This window comes from Physeter macrocephalus, chromosome 13, assembly GCF_002837175.3.
Source record: "Physeter macrocephalus isolate SW-GA chromosome 13, ASM283717v5, whole genome shotgun sequence".
Lineage (NCBI taxonomy): Eukaryota > Metazoa > Chordata > Mammalia > Artiodactyla > Physeteridae > Physeter > Physeter macrocephalus.
The window spans coordinates 85,503,267-85,519,801 of NC_041226.1; the positions used below are offsets into that span (position 1 = coordinate 85,503,267).

Genomic DNA, 16,535 nt, shown 5'->3' on the forward strand with positions numbered 1-16,535 from the left:
AAAAAAAAAAAAAAAAAAAAAAAAAAAAAAATCATACCTCCTCTTTTTAAAGGTACTGGTGGGATTTGCATGCTCCCTTTATCCATTTATCTTATTGCCATAACATAGGCACGTGCCCACTTAATTACAAGGGCAGCTGGAAAAGGTACTCAGCTAAAAGTTGTAGGCTTTTATTACTGTGGACTAATGGGATGAAGGATGGTCGTGGAGTAAGAAGTTAGATTTATTCCACCTGGTCCATGGGGCAAGGCTAGGCCTATCGCATGGAAGTTACAACAAGGATCCAATATAAGAAAAACGCATTCTAACCATTAAAGCACGTTGGCATGGGATAATGCATTCAGGTGGGAGATTCCCCGGCACAGATGCCTTCAAGAACAGATCAGGTGACCATCTATCTGGAATATTCTAGGAAGCATCTCTGGATCAGATAAAGGGCATTGGGTTATATAGTAAAGATTCCTCTGAGACAATTTTAATAGGGTTTCAGATCTTACAGTTATGTTTTGTAAGACAGAGAAACTTCAGAGAAAAATTAGAACTTAAATATATCTTTGTATCCACTTGTCGTTAACGTTTGTCATGATTTCAAGCTGTGGCATGTTGGCGCTGGCCATGAATCTGTCTCCTCCTTAGCCTTTTCCCTGTGTTTTCTATTGCTATGGCTCCATCTGATTTACTTTCTTTTATGATATATAATTTTAAACAGACTCCGGAAAGGAATAAATATCCTCATCTCAACTCCCGGACGCCTCGTGGATCATATTAAATCCACAAAGAACATTCATTTTCGTCGGATCCAGTGGCTGATTTTGGATGAAGCAGACAGGTGAGCCCTTCCAGGAAGCCGGAAAGGGCTGTTTCTGTGGTCTGCCTTCAGAAACTTCTGAAGCCCCTTAGTGTTCCCTTTATTCACGTGGATTAAAACTCCTCCCTTGAAACCGCAGAATCCTGGATTTGGGTTTTGGGAAGGACGTCGCAGTGATACTCAATGCTATAAATGCCGAGCGCCAGGAGCGACAGAACGTCTTGCTGTCGGCCACGCTCACGGAAGGTGAGCTGAGAAGAAGTGCTCTTTGTTCCCAGTGGAGAGGAAGGGCCTAGATGCGAGCTGCGTTGTTTCCCAGCAGCGATTCTTAGCCTCGGTGGGGAGCGGGCGAGGAGGAAGGTGTCCCGAGAGGACTGCTCTTCAAACCGTGTGTCCTGTGCTCCCGGCCTCCCTTTCCCATCGTCCTGACTCTCTGGTCGCCAGCACGTGGGGGAAGGGGAAGGGGCACGTCCCAGGCCCAGAGCCCTCACAGGAAGGAGAGGCAGCTGTGCTCCCGTCAGGGTGTGGAGGAGGGGAGGAGGCTGCCTGCCACCCACCTGGTGGTCTCCTGAGGTTGTGGTCGCGATCGCTACCCGCTGAGAGCAGGGCTCTTGTCCTGAAGGTGGTAACCTCTATCCCAGCTCATTTTTTGGTGTCATCACCTTGCCTTTCTCCTAAAGAGAAATCTATCCTAAAGAATATATCCTGTAAGCTCATTTCTGTCTTTCCGTCATCGTTAAGATGGAATTTCTTAGCTCTCTTTTGTTGATGGGAACACCTAGGCTTGGAAAAGTTGTATCGCTCTCCACCAGGACCCCCCCCACGTGAATCCCTGTCTGAGCAACAATTCAGCTCTCATGTTCTTATATCACTTTACTCGGTTTACTAGCCTGCCCTGGTGCACACGTACCAGATGCCATCCACGTGACTCACCAGCAGTTCTCAGAGTGTATCCTAACTAACAGTGACCTTAAGAGAGAATCCATGGGACTTCCCTGGTGGTCCAGTGGTTAAGAATCCTCCTTCCAATGCAGGGGACGCGGGTTTGATCCCTGGTCGGGGAACCAAGATCCCACATGCTGTGGGGAAGCTAAGCCTGCATGCCTCAACTACTGAGCCCAGGTGCCTCAACTAGAGAGCCCGCGCATGCCTGCAAACTACAGAGCCCACACGCTCTGGAGCCCAAGCGCCACAACTACGGAGTCTGCATGCCACAACTATAGAGCCCGCGTGCTGCAACTAAGACCCGACACAGCCAAAAATAAAATAAATAAATATTAAAAAAAGAAAGAGAGAGATAATCCATGGAAAGGGGATTCTGTGCTCAAAAAGTTGGGGAAATGCCACACGGTACCTCCTCCTCTTGGAGTTTCATGTGCACATTTATACAATAAAGGTCCTGAGAGGGCCTGTAATCCCGGGAAACCCTGGGAAAGAATCCCAGGAAAGCTCCTTTTCAGGGTTTTCATAACTTACTTGACCACAGAACCCTTTCTGGGGGGTGGTGGGCAGACATCTGTTTCAGTGGTCTTCCACAGGTCAGAGTTTAGAAACTCCGGTGGTGTGGATGGGTTTTTTGGGCCCTGGGAAGAAATAGTTGGGTCCCCGCTGGACTGACAGTGGGGCAGATCAGTGCTGGCATTTGGGGATACCCATCAGGAGTTTCTCAATAGGCCTGGATGTGTGGTGTGGGGGGCTGTGCAGGTGTGACCAGTTCTACAGTGTGTGCCTGTCAGTTGTTTTGTCCTTTTCACGTTTTCTCCAAGGCGTAACGTGGCTAGCTGATATCAGTTTACACGACCCAGTCAGTATTTCTGTCCTGGATGAAAGCCATGACCAGTCAAACCCAGAGAGCAAAGCCATCCCTGAAGCTTCTCCTCCACAAGCTAGCGATGAGCTGGACAGCTTTGCCATACCAGCGAGTCTCGAGCAGTACGTGACAGTGGTTCCCAGCAAACTGAGGCTTGTCTCCCTAGCGGGCTTCATCCTGCAGAAATGCAAGGTAGGTCTGGGGACTGGGTCCAGCCTGATCCGGGGAAAGGCCACAGTTTTGTTCATGTCGGGCATTGAGGCAGTGAGCTGAGACACACACAAGTTTCCGAGCTGAGCTGTGGTGCAAGCGCAGACCTTAGCAGAGATCTTTTCAGTCAGTGGTTCTAGGATTGCGGTGGAGACTCAGAGGTCACTGACGGCCATTACTTTCAACTTAAGATCTGCCTCAAATACCTTTCCTGGGACTGATACCGGGAATGTCACAGGTAGTGCACACACGCTGGATGTGAGGCAATAAAGTAGCCTGTGCTCGTGTTTTTTAAAGAATCATCGTATTTGTATATTTACTAGATTCACGTGATAACTTTCTCTGGTATATGGGGAGATAGTAGGTGGAAGGGCTTGAGGGTGCAGCTTCAAGACTGACTGCACGTGCAGAGTCCCTGCCGGGGAGTGCCATGCATGGGGGGACCGAGTGAGTGAGAGGGACACAGCTGAGGGCAACTTCGCGCTGAAGCGTGGTTGTTTTTCTCAGATGCAGGAGGCCTGTTCGAGGTTGCAGCTATGTCATTTTCCTGTTCTACATTCTTTGTAGTGTGGAGGATCTGTGTTATTTTTTAAAATAACTGAAAGCCATCCGTCACCTCTGTTTCCAGATCGGGGCTAGCCTGTCTGTGTGTTTTAGAAAGAGATTCATTTTAAGTGTCACCTGATCTTAAAAACACGTGGCGGTTTTTCCCCCTTTGTATCGATGTAGTTTGAGAGAGACCAGAAGATGATCATCTTTTTCTCGAGTTGCGAGCTGGTGGACTTCCACTACAACCTCTTCCTCCAGACCCTGCTGAGTGGCTCAGGGGCCCTGGCCCCGGGTGGGTTGCCACGTGCCTCCACGCGGTTAACATTCCTGCGGCTGCACGGCGACCTGGAGCAGGAGGTGAGCCTGTCCTCCGGGGTTGGCCCTGGCTTCCCTAGGGACCCCGCTGGGCCAGGGAAGAACGTGGCTAAAGTGGGCGACCCACCAGAGGCCAAAGCGGGTGACACGGCTGTGTCGATGGGGCGAGGGGGAGCCTATTGTTCCCGTTTGCTTTTGCTCTGGGAGCTGGTCTCTTCCACCCGAGAGAGCTCGCTTGGCCTGACTGTACCCCAACCAGCTGTTAAGGCAACAGAGTACCACTAAGTAGCTGGCACCAGGGAAGGGTTTTGCCTTTTTAGTACCCAGTGTGTAATTAGGGCTTGATGTCTTCAAATTAAGAGCATTAATGGAGCTAAACTGTGGCTCCCATATGGTACTGCTGAGCGTGACTGCTGTCGTCGTCAACAAGATGCAGCGCTTTCACTCGGAACACTCGGGTCGGGAGGGGACGCCGGGTTCCAGAGGGGCCGCAGGGGCTCCGCGCTGGAGGACATTTTTGATCAGGAAGAAGAGTGGAACGTTTTCCTCATCTTAGGTACTTAGCTACGTTCACTCTCATTCCACTACTGGTAGGCAGGCCATCCATTTAGGCAGTCGAGCGGGGTGTAGAATGAGATGAACTCTCTGGAATTGTGGCAGGAAGGACAAGCAGGGCTTGGAAACAGGAGCCATCTTGTCCTAGAGCAGCGGTTACCAGGCAGCTTAGAAAGTTAGAAAGCTTGAAAGGAAGCCAGAAATTGGAATAAGGTTTGACTCGAACCACCTTTTAAAAATCAGAACATTTTTAGAGCTAAAGGAGACATTAAAGGTCATCAAGTCCAGCCCCTCTTTTCGTTTTTGCTTTTTTTTGTTTTAATAATTAAGGAAATGGAGGTTTAGAAAAGTGAAGTTGCTCAAGGTTACTCAAGGACACAGCTTCTTTTTTTTTTAATATAAATTTATTTTCTTTATTTATTTTTGGCTGCGTCGGGTCTTCGTTGCTGCGCGCGGGCTTCCTCCAGTTGCGGCGAGCGGGGGCTCCTCTTCGTTGCGGTGCGTGGGCTTCTCATTGCGGTGGCATCTCTTGTTGCGGAGCACGGGCTCTAGGCGTGCGGGCTTCATCAGTTGTGGCACGCCGGCTTAGTAGTTGTGGCTCGAGGGCTCTAGGGCGCAGGCTCAGTAGTTGTGGCGCACGGGCTTAGTTGCTCGGCGGCATGTGGGATCTTCCCGGACCAGGGCTCGAACCTGTGTCCCCCGCGTTGGGAGGTGGATTCTTAACCACTGCGCCACCAGGGAGGCCCACAGCTTCTTATTTAACACAAGACTATACAGAATTTCCTGAATGTTCCAGCTTTAGTTTTGTAAACTCTTAATTTTTACCTTCTGGATCCCCAATTCAATCAAGTTTGTTGATTTCATAATGTAATGCCGTTTATGGGTTTGGTTTTTTTTAAAACTGATTTTATCAATATTCTAGGTCTGTTTTCAGAGCCATCCTGCAGGGTAGGTGTGAGAATGATGAAGGAGCTGGCTGTGGACTCAGAAGGATCTAGGGGTTTGAATGTGTCAACGGAAGAGTCTGCAGTTAGGTTATTTCAGACTGTGCACCTCTCATTGTAACAGGGTGGTATCTGGGTAGGGTGTTCACAGCCGTGTGCTCTGGGGGCAGACTGCTTGTGTTCTGGTGCTGACTCATTCACTGGCTGTGTGACCTCAGGAAAGCATTCAGCCTCTCTGTGCCTCGATGGCCATGCCTCTGAGGTGGAGAGAACAGTAGCACGTACTTCTTGGAGTCGTGGTGACGATTCACCGAGTTAATGCAGACCGAGCACTTAGTGCCTGGCCTGGCGCAGAGTGAGCGCTGGCTAAGTGTCAGGGGCCGTGTTGCTGTTATTTCTCTTTCAGGAAGAGTGTGGTTTTTTCATCGTTTAATAATCGTTAGTATTTTACTTGTCTTGTTGATTAAGTGTTTAGCCTCCACACCCTCCCTATGAGGTGGGTAGAAGGTGGCAGGGAGGAGGTCTGTATTTCGTTTTCTCAGTATCGGTGCCGTGTCTCGTCCCCGGGGACTAAGCTGAAACCGTCCCCATCACGTCTTCCTGGCTGGTTACCCTGCCCCCTCCTCCACGTGACCGTAGCGTGGTCTCCCTAAGTGACTGACGTGACCCTAACCCGGTATGAGAGCATCAGAGAGGAGCCACTGTTTGAAGAAGTTGCTGCATCATAGCTGTGATGGTTGCTCAGGACTTTGGTAGTTGTGCTCCGTACCCCAAATCTGACTACAGTATGTCTGGACTTCAAGATTAGTTTCATGGGCTTTTATGAACTTTCCTGATTTTTTTCTGATTTTGACTCTACAGTGCAGCCATAAATTCCGTGGGTTCAGATCTCAGTTCAGTCCTGTATTAACGGTGTATGCACGTGCCTTGGGCAAGTTACTTAACCTCTCTGTGCCTCGGCTTCTTCCTCTGGAAGCGAGGGTGGTGCCAGTACCTGCTCATTGGGTTGCTTTGAGGATCGGATACGTTCAGACACGTAAGGTGCAGGCCAGCGTCTGGCGCCTGGTACGCACCCTACCGCCGCTTGTCACCGTCCACTGTGCTCAGTGAGGTGCAGCCTGGGGTCCAGTCACGTGGTGGAACGTGTACCCACGAAAGGCCAGAATGCGGTATACCTTGGTGTCAGAGCGGAAAGGGAGACTTCACTTCTTTCTTTTTCCCAAATCTTCAGTGATTTGGGTAGATTTCCTTTTCTGTTGTTGTTGCTGACAGATGGACACGGCCCAGTCTTAACTGCTGGCAACACTGTGACTTAAACACACCCCCCGTGTGGCCCCTGCAAGTTCACGCCCAAGGCCTTTTGGTCCAGCAAGTCTGCCGTTAGGAGTTGACCCCAAGGGAGTAGCTAAGCCTGAGGACAGCGAGTTACCTACAGACCTGTCTGTCGCGGCGCTGTCTGTGATGTGATGCTGAGCAGTGCAGACGGCCTCAGTGGTCAGGAGTGGGGCGTTGGTCACGCGGGGGCGGGGCTCCCATTCAGCTGAATATGGCGGAGTCACGGGAGACGAGGCGGTGTGGGGCTATTTATTGGCATGAGAAGATGTCCACATTCAGTTGACATACGATAAGAGCATGTTAGGAGTGTAAGAACCATGATGCCAGTTTTTAAAAAGCCACATATTTGGTTATGTTTCGCCTAGAAAGGGGCTCGGGAAGCTTCAAGGCGTTGCCAGCGGCGGTGGTTTGTTTTGAGTGGTAGGATGATTTAATTTCCGTCCTTTGACTTGAAGCATAATGTTTCTACAGTTAAAATATATGGCTTTCATAATTTGAAAATCTTCTTAAAAATCAGTTTTTAAGAAAATTGCCCCATAGGAGAGGTTGGTTGTTGTTCAGCGTCTAGACCACCTGCAGAAAAGGTGTTCGAGTAAATTCTGAGTTGGGAGCCCTGAGCGCAGGGACTTGTGGCCTTTGGCCCTCCTTGCTCTGGGTGTTGGCTGTTTCTGGAGGGCGTGGCCCCCTCCCCCGCGACCCCCCCCCCCGCATTGTTTTCATGAAACGTGCTGCCCTCAAAGCTTGTTACTCTGCCGCAGTCCAAGAAGCCTGGTCGTGTAGGTGTGGGGTCTTGTTGGAAGATGTGAAGAATCCATTTCTTCCTCTTTCTTGGCAAAACCTCTCTCTCTGTGCCTAAAAATAGCTATAGCAGTAGAAAATTGGGAGAGTTATGAGAATCTAAGCCTACCTTGCTGGACTCGATCTCAGAGTTATAAAGGCCCTATTTTTCCTTGTTTTTGTAGGAAAGAACAGCAGTGTTTCAAGAATTCTCACGTTCCAAAACGGGGGTTCTTCTCTGCACGGTATGTATCATTCTGTGCTCCGTGGGAAGGTTGACAATTGCGATGGTGGTGGCAGCTTTTCGTCTCCTGGCGATTTGCCTTGGGGTCACCGGCCCCACAGGGAACAGGAATCCCGGGGGCCGCGTGGTGTGGCTGGTCTCTTTGCACTCCTGGCTTGCCACCTTACTGCCGCAGATAGCGGGCTGCCACCGCGCGGAAGACTTGGCGATTTGCTCACTAATAGCGGCAGCTGTTGGTCTGAAAACGTGTGAATCTTGGCGATTTCTCTCCACCAAGAACTTGTAAATTACAGCTATCGGGAGTAATTAGAGCTGAGAAAGTCTTTTCACGACAAAATCACTCTGCTTGCCTCTGTTCACCTTCTCTTAAAGGAAAAGTAGATGCGCTTGGACAGAGTCTATGTGCTGGTGTCCAGAGCTGTCATCTGCCTTGCACTTTTCAGGGCCGCTCACTCGGCCTCAGAGTTTGCAGTCGTGGGCAGCCACCTCCTCCAGCACCGCGGTGACCTTTGTCGTGCACGTCTCTTGTGATCTTTTGAGATTGAAAACTCACACCTTCAACGCCCCTGCTTCTCTGGGGACTCACTTCACCACACTTGCTGCTGGCTCCCAAGATTAAAATGCCTTCCCTGTTTGTTCCATCTTGGAAGATGTAACTTAATCCCCAACTGGTTATTTGAGAAATCCCTGTATATACAGTAATGAAATTGCGCCGTCAATTTAGTAATCCTGTGAACGAGGGCTAGGTAGGAGCAATGACATTTAGCTACTTGAATGCCTGTCTAGGCCTCGTTTAATACAATTACTTTTTAAGGAACTCCTGTCCTCTATTTAGTTTTAAAGGTAATGGAGGTTGTTGTCTTTCTAAATTGAGAGTTTGTGAGCGAGTGCAGCTTTGTTTCTCGTGTGTGTGTATATGCATGATCGTCTACGAGACAGCCTGCCCGGTGACCTGCGGGTTCTCACGTGTGTGTGGCAAACAGTGGTTCCGCCGGCTCTGGTCCTTCAGATCTGAGAGCAGTTGCTCCTGGAATGCTTGCCTCCGAAGGAGATCTGAGTCTGACCAAGTAGCCCTTCTCTTTATGAAGCCCATCAAGTCAGATGCTTGTGTTTGCTCTAAAACTGTCTTCACTCGCCTGGTCTAAAGCGAAGATGAGTCCGAGTAATCTACTTGGTAAAGAAATTTGTCAAAAATCCTCTGTCTGTTGACACTTCTGGAGCCTGACCCCTTCCTGTTGCCTCTGTCGCCACTTTCCCTCTTGCTGCCTGTCCTTCAGCCAGACAGGGCCCTCTTTCAATTGAATGTGTCATTCTTAACTTTTTCTGGCCTTGGGGCCCCGGTGCATGAGCTCCCTCGGCCTGGGACACACCACGCTGACTTAGACTAACCCCTTCGTAGGTCTCCGCTTCAGTGGCAGTTTTTCAGGAAACAGAAGCCCCAGTTCTTCCCCACAGGCACTCACTCCCAGTGGGCCGTGCATTTCTTTATGATGCTCCTCACAACCGGTCTAGGTGTCTTCCCACCAGACTGTAAGCTCACGAGGACAGGGACTGTGTTTCCCATCCCAGCGTCTGGCACAGAGCGGCAGGCACCCGGCGTTTGTGGGTTAAGTGGGTGGACAGCTGGGGCTCAAGAAACTCCATGCTGAGAATCACTGATACGTGTCTTTTTCTAAAGCCTGAGGCTGAGATTAATGTACTTGCTCATTGGGGAACACTACTCAGCCATAACAAAGAGTGCAGTAACGCCATTGGCAGTGACACGGATGGACCTAGAGGTGATCATACTAAGTGAAGTGAGTCAGACAGAGAAAGACAAAATATATGCTATCACCTATATGTGGAATCTAAAATGGGATACAAATGAACTTGTGTACAAAACAGAAACAGACTCACACACATATAAAACAAACTTACGGTTACCAAAGGGGAAAGGGAATGGGGGAGGGATAAATCAGGAGTTTGGGATTAGCAGATACAAACTACTATATATAAAATAGGTAAACAACAAGGTCCTACTGTATAGCACAGGGAACTATATGCAGTTTCCTGTAATAAACCAAAATGGAAAAGAATATGAAAAAGAATATGGGGCTTCCCTGGTGGCACAGTGGTTAAGAATCCGCCTGCCAATGCAGGGGACACGGGTTCCAGCCCTGGTCCGGGAAGATCCCACATGCCGTGGAGCAACTAAGCCCGTGCGCCACAACTGCTGAGCCTGGCTGTACACCAGAAACTAACACAACATTGTAAATCAACTATACTTTCATAAGAAATAAAAAAATAAAAAATAAATCAAATAGGAATTCCCTGGTGGTCCAGTAGTAAAGAATCCGCCTTACAGTGCAGGGGACGCGGGTTCGATCCCTGGTCAGGGAACTAAGATCCCACATGCCGCGGGGCAGCTAAGCCCGCGCGCCGCAACTACCGAGCTTGTGCGCCTGGACGACAGCCCGCGTGCTGCAAACTGCAGAGCCCGCGTGCCCTGGAGCCCGTGCAGCACAACTAGAGAAGAGAAAATCCTTGCGCCACAACTAGAGAGAAGCCTGCCCACCACAATGAAGGGCCCGTGCGCCGCAACTAAGACCTGATGCAGCCAAAAATAAATTTAAAAAAATAATAATAATAATAAATCTTTAAAGAAAATGAATAAATAAAATAAAAAAAACTTCTTTGTAAAAAAAAAAAACCAATAAAGTAAAGAATTTAGTTTGACCTATGGGATTCTCTCAAACATTCCGATAAAGGATTGTTTGTGACATGAAAAAAACAGTGCTCACTGGGAAGAAGTTAACTTTTTCACATATATGGTGTTATCTGAAGAGTGAATGTTACAGATCATCTATATTAAAACAGAAGGCAGTAGGAACCTGTGTGTTGGAATTGGGGTTAGGACCAGAACAAAATGCTTTATCTTTGACCCGTAAGTTGCTGGATTCGTCCCTGGTGGGAAATTATTGAGTCTCCTAGTGTGCTAATGCTGCCGTGTTTTTTACAGACATGGGTGAGCTCTGAGTCTCAAAGAAAACTCCAGGTATTTGAAGTTCAGCTTTTTGTTTGTTTTGGGGGTTTTTTTAAGTCGCTCTCCGGAAGAAAATATCATTTTCTGAAATGTGATTCTCGGTGGGGTCAAAAGCATATGATGATTTTCCTGGTCCTGTTGGCTGCTGCCTGCAGGCAGGTGATGTCAGCTAGGTGAGGAGCACCGTTGACTTGGCACCTCTGCCCCCTGCCAGTCCCGGGTGCCACGTGAAAAGCAAGCTCTCACTTGCCATAATCTGATGTCTGTAAGCCCCTTGGTGCATGTTCACTTGCTGGCCCAGGTCACGTCCAGCATGCAGAGCCTGTGCCAGTCTCATCTTTTCTTTATTCTGCTTTAGGAAATTACTGGAAAAGAGCTGGGTGGGAGCTCATTCCTCTCCATTTCTAAGCCAGGGTACAAGCCCAGATTCCCCAGTGGTGAGAAGTTCTTCTTTCCTGCCCAGTCTTCCTTCTACTTCTGCCGTGTTTGTTTGCTGTAGGCGGAAACTTGGGGTGTCTCAGATGCTTTGGCTGTGATAGGTGGGGCCTGGGTTGGGGAGATGTTGTCACTGCATCCTTTTCAGCAGCCTGTTACTTGCCAGGCTCTGAAAGCTCTCCGGGAGCCTCCTGGGTGTTAATGAGCAACGGGGCCACAGCAGGACAAGGCAGATGGAGGGCTCACTTCTTTAGATAAAGGGGAACCACTTGTTAATTGTTGCGTGGGGACTTTCCCCCTTCGTACCGTATCTTTTGCCGTTTTCATTTATCATCCCGAGATTGTTTTAATGAGGCCAGAAGACTGACTGTCTTGTGTGAGAAGTTGGGAATTGTGGTGTAACCACACAAAAGCTCACAATTCTGCTGTTTCCTTTACTTGTAGAAAATCCCTCCCTCGACCCCATTTTCCTCCCTTATATCTTTTCTGTTGTGAAGAAAGTTAAAGGTGTGTCTGTGTGTGTGTGTGTGTGTGTGTGTGTGTGTGTGTGTGTGTGTGTTTCCTTTTGTCTCAAAAGCAAGGATCTTCTTAACTTCACACAATCTTGCAGGACCTGGTACATGGCTGTATAATGTGGGTTCTCAGTACACGTGTAACCACAATGAGTCTGGAGTCTGGGCAGAGGTGAAAAGATGGTCAGGGAGGAGAGACCAGTCTGGGAAAGAGAAGTCCTTACATATTTGAAATGTAAGTTTGTGTCCTCTAGAAAACTGGATCTAAGAAGAACCCAAGTTAAGGAGGGAGCAAGTATTAGCAGGAAGGAGTCATTTGGAAGTTCAAAGCCCACTTTCCTCAGTGGAGTTAAGAAATCAAAAGAAGCAGACTATTTCCTCCGGTTTATAGTGAAGCACTCACCCTAAGCCAGAGGTTTTTTTAATACCACTGTTAAGTTGAGGGGTTGGGAAGGAGAAACCCCTCTGAGTGACTGGAATGTGGCATTTCCAAGCTCCCTCTAGTTTTAGGGCTGATGTGTGGCCCTCCCTGGTTGTCCCTGGATGTATGTACCCAGTGCCTTGGCCTTTTCCCAGCAAGGAGAGGCACTTCCGGCTCCACCTGCATCCGCTGGCTGAGTATCCCTTGGAATGTTTTGTGCTTGTCCACACATGCCTCCTTTTTCAGAAGATACCTAAAGCACCTGTGCTGCTCTCCTCCACCTTTCTCTCTCTCTCTCTCTCTCTCTCTCTCTCTCTCTCTCTATCGAAACACACCGTTAGGTTTGTGCAGTTCTTAATTTCCTCTCCTCCTGGGAAATTTCGCTATGCTAGGCGGCCAGGAGACAAAGGAGGGGGGCTATAAGCATCCCAAGAATGTCCCTTCAGCACCCCTGAAGAAATGGAGACTTTCTCGGTTTTCTCTGGGGTATGCTTTTTAGGCGAAGTTTATCTTTTCCGCTCGTATTTCATTTGTGTTAATGGCAAGATCATTTGGAGATGGTTGGCTATTGACTCAGTTACGCTAACTCATGTTGCCAGCTTTTTGGCGGCTCCAGCCAAGATCTCGCGCCTCTGACAGCTTCTGCGCTGTCTCCTTCCCCCTCTGATTACGCAGCCCAATCTGTCACCCGGACGACGGGGGCCTGTGCCCCGCTGATGGCTTTCCACACGCCGCAGTAATGACTTTGGCAGGACGGGAAGGCAGCAGAGGCGAATTTGCTGCGTCCCTTGCTCGGAGAGCCGCAGGCCCCCTCTCCCTGTTAGTAAAAGCACTTTGTGAGGTTCTCGGGTAAATAAATGAGTCAGTTTAATCCAACTGACAGGCTGGCACCTGAGCAAGCTGCCTTCCATCTGTACCCCTTGGTCTCATGGAGGCGGCCAATTGTCAGGCCCACGGACTTCAAGGCCTGACTAGTGAGTGTCTTTCAGAATTGACTTTAGCGATTCTTTCGCCCTAATTAGGTTAAAGGAATACAGTTGGGTTGGATCTAAGTTCTAAGGGTGGGCGGAGAACCGAAGCCTTTGCTGAGTCTTGTGCAGGTCAGTGTCCTGTGGCTCTGGTGCTGCTGGCTGACAGCATCCAGGAAGATGGAGCCATGTCCCCTTCTTCTGTGGTCCTCTTTCTGGGTCGGGTGGATGGGGTGCGAGGGGGGAAGAGAGCCGAAGGCTTTTAAATCCCCACCTCATTGCCTCCGTCCAGCTCTTATTTCATCACGAACTGGAACACTCAGATTTACAATTCTCAAGACACTTTTGCACACCCACTGTCTCATTGGATCTTCACAGCAACCTCGGGTGATAAGTAAATTGTAGCCATTTTATAGGTGGATAAACTGAGGCTCAGAGAGCAGAGGTGACTTGCCCAGACTGGTGGCTGCTAAAGTGGTCCTAGAGTCCGGTTCTCCTGTTCCTGCCCCGGCAAGAGTGATCCACTCTCCCACCCTCAGAGTAGCCTCGGCTGAGACTGGAAAGAAGTGCTTAAGGAAATGGCTGGTGAAGTCCCAGCAGTGGCTGGCTGTGAGGTGCCCCCACCCCAACACCAGTAGTGGGTGGCGGGAAGGTTGTCAGCCTGGTGTCCTGAGCCGATTGCCCAGCCCGAGTGGGAAGGAACCGTGAACAGTCCTGATGGCGGTGGCTGCCGTGCCTCCTAACTCACTGTTTCAGCGTGTTTGTACCCGGAGTGGCTTTCCTAACACCATAGGCTAGTTTAGAGATTCTTCTGTGTTTCTTAGTTGGATTTACTAAACCGACGGGCATTAAATTTTTTACAGAGCTTATCTGTAAGGCTCAGACAGCCCATTGTCTGTGTACCTCTCCCAGTGCAGAACACTTAAATGAAGTAAATCATTTCTTAACAAGAGCTTCGCAGGTTTAAGAACCCGTCAGTTTTTCTAAAGACAGTGACTGTGGTTAGTGTAGAGAATGCTCTAAATTGTGTTCTCAAAGGCATCGGCTCTGGAACATCCGCCTTCAGCTTTCAGGGCACCTGGGAGCTGTCAGAAAACACTTGCTGGGTGGTTGACACACTTCTAATACATGAAATGTCTACTTAACACTTATAAATGCAGCCTCTGGCCACCGTTCAGAGACCCACAAACCCCAGGTGGGATTTAATCAGAGCGAAGGCAGACCAGCCCTGACCTGCCTGCAGTGGTCTTCTGGGTGACTTAGATGATGGTGGGACAGTGTCTTCCTTGGGTCCTGCCTCTGACCCTGGAGGATAAGGGTGCGATTGTTTTAATGTGCTTCTTACAGAACTTTGCATAGGATTATTATTTTTTAAAAAACCTTATATGCCTATAAATTCTTAGTGATACTGAAAAGCGAGGAGAGAGGAGGAAGAGCCGTCCTTTACAGAAGAATGCCAGTTATAGAAATGGAAGGAGCGATAGGCTTAGAAAGCCATCATTTTGTAGACATAAGGGTAACAACTGATACAGACAAGTAGCATCAAATGATGCTAAAACCACTGGGCAAAATGTTCTGGGAAACAGTCTGAAAGTTTCCCTCCTGAGGTTACTCACTCATCGCAAAGGAGAAAGGTACCGTCACAAGGGAGAGAGATGGTGGATGCCACCTGCTCCAGTGACCGAGCACAGCGTCCCCAGCACAGGACAGACACCCTGCCTGTATCCTGAGGTCACGTGCTGGGCGGTACACCCCATCCTGATGTCGTTCTGCCAGAACGCTCCCCCTGAATCTTACTATGAGGAGACAGAAAAGTCCAGATTCTGGGATGTTCCTCAAGACACCTGGGCTCTTCAAAAAATGCTTGTTACCCTAACAAATAAAAAGAAGTAGATGTTAAGGGTAGGGATGCAGTTCTACGTTAAGGAAGTCTAGAGGGCTATAATAAAAATAGAATGCAATGATCTAGGCTTCAGTCCTGGGTTAAGACAGGAAAACAACTATAAAAATCGTCTTAGGTACAAGTGGTGAGATTTGCATGTGGACTGATTATTATAAAATAAACTTATTTAGTGTGAAGTTTCTTAGGTGTGGTAATGGTATTGTGATGTATGTAGAAGAATGTCCTTTTACTTAGGAGACATGTGCTGAAGTATTTAGGGGCAAAATGTCATGATACTTGCAACTTCCTTTCAGATGGTTCAGAAAAGCACACGTGTACAGAGAGCAAAAAAGCAGCTGTGCCAGCGTTCAGCAGTCGGTGAATCAAGATGAAGGACTGACAAGTGCTCATTGTACTATTCTTCCAGCTTTTCTGTAGCTTTAAATTTTTCTAAATAAAAATGCGGGGTTGGCGGGGGGGAATAATATGCATTTGTCGCCAAAAGGCAAACAACGCAGGAAACTGCGAAGAGAAAAGTAAAAATTGCCCCAAATCCCTCTACCTCGAGATAACCACAGTTGACAGTTTTGGTGAACCTCCTTCCAGGTGTTGGTTTTCTGCTTATCAATCCATCTGTGCATTTATCCATGTATCCATCTGTCTACTTAATGTCTTCTGTTTTCGTTACCCTCCCTTGTTTCCTGGATTTTTTGGTGGAAGAAAGACCATTTGTCCTTTAGAATGCTCCACATTGTGTCCCTGGGGTGCTGTTTACCTTGTTCCTGTCTCCCTGCAGTAGGTCTAGGCACTTGTTTAGATTCCATTTCTAGGGTTTTGTTTTTGTTTTGGCAAGAATATGTCATAGGTGATATTCTCTCCTTCCTGTTGCATGACAGCTGGTTATCTTTTTAATTTTTAATTATGTTGAAACGTGGTCTCGGGGTCAGAATTATAAGGGCCCATTAGAGGAAGTCCGGCTTCCATCCTCATCCCCTCCCCCCATTCTCTTCCTTCCCGTATAGACCACTATTTCTTATAAGCTTTGGGGTTTTTCCCTCCATTATTTCTTTTTCAAATATGAGCAAATATATTTGTATTTCCCCCATTTCTTACACAAACGCATACTATTCACACTCAAAATACAGCCTAGATACTCTCCACATCAGTACATAGGAACCTGCATTCCTTTTGTAGCTGTGTAAAACTCCGTTCTATGGGGTAGGTATTGCCGTGTTTTATTCAACCCGTCTCCTGCTAGACATTGGGGTTATTACCAGACCTGCAATTATAAATAGTGCTGAACTCGGTGGTTTGTGACCACCTAGATGGGTGGGATAGGGAGGGTGGGAGGGAGGGAGACGCAAGAGGGAAGAGATATGGGAACATACGTATAACTGATTCACTTTGTTATACAGCAGAAACTAACACACCATTGTAAAGCAATTATACTCCAATAAAGATGTTAAAAAATAAATAAGTAAATAAATAAATAAATAGTGCTGAAATGAATAGCCTTGTGCATGGATCATTTAAAATTGTTGCCAGGGATGGATTGCTGGGAGATTGCTCAGGGCCCACCATAGGGGTTTGTATTATTTTGCATTCCCACCAGCAGCATATGAGGAGGGACACAGCATCTTTTTTTTTTCTTTTTTTTTTTTTTTTGTGGTACGCGGGCCTCTCACTGTTGTGGCCTCTCCCGTTGCGGAGCACAGGCTCCGGTCGCGCCGGTTCAGCGGCCACGGCTC

General features: G+C 48.3%; 1 protein-coding gene across 2 annotated transcripts in view; it reads left to right on the forward strand.

Annotated features, from left to right (window-relative positions):
- Nucleotides 1-16,535, forward strand: part of DDX31 (DEAD-box helicase 31) — an 87,955-nt gene that overhangs the window by 18,866 nt on the left and 52,554 nt on the right. For both annotated transcript variants that reach the window (XM_055089446.1, XM_028497504.2), the window contains exons 10-14: nt 710-829; nt 948-1,054; nt 2,575-2,810; nt 3,558-3,734; nt 7,489-7,548. In XM_055089446.1, coding sequence (XP_054945421.1) covers nt 710-829; nt 948-1,054; nt 2,575-2,810; nt 3,558-3,734; nt 7,489-7,548 — 700 coding nt within the window. The remainder of the gene's footprint in view (nt 1-709; nt 830-947; nt 1,055-2,574; nt 2,811-3,557; nt 3,735-7,488; nt 7,549-16,535) is intronic.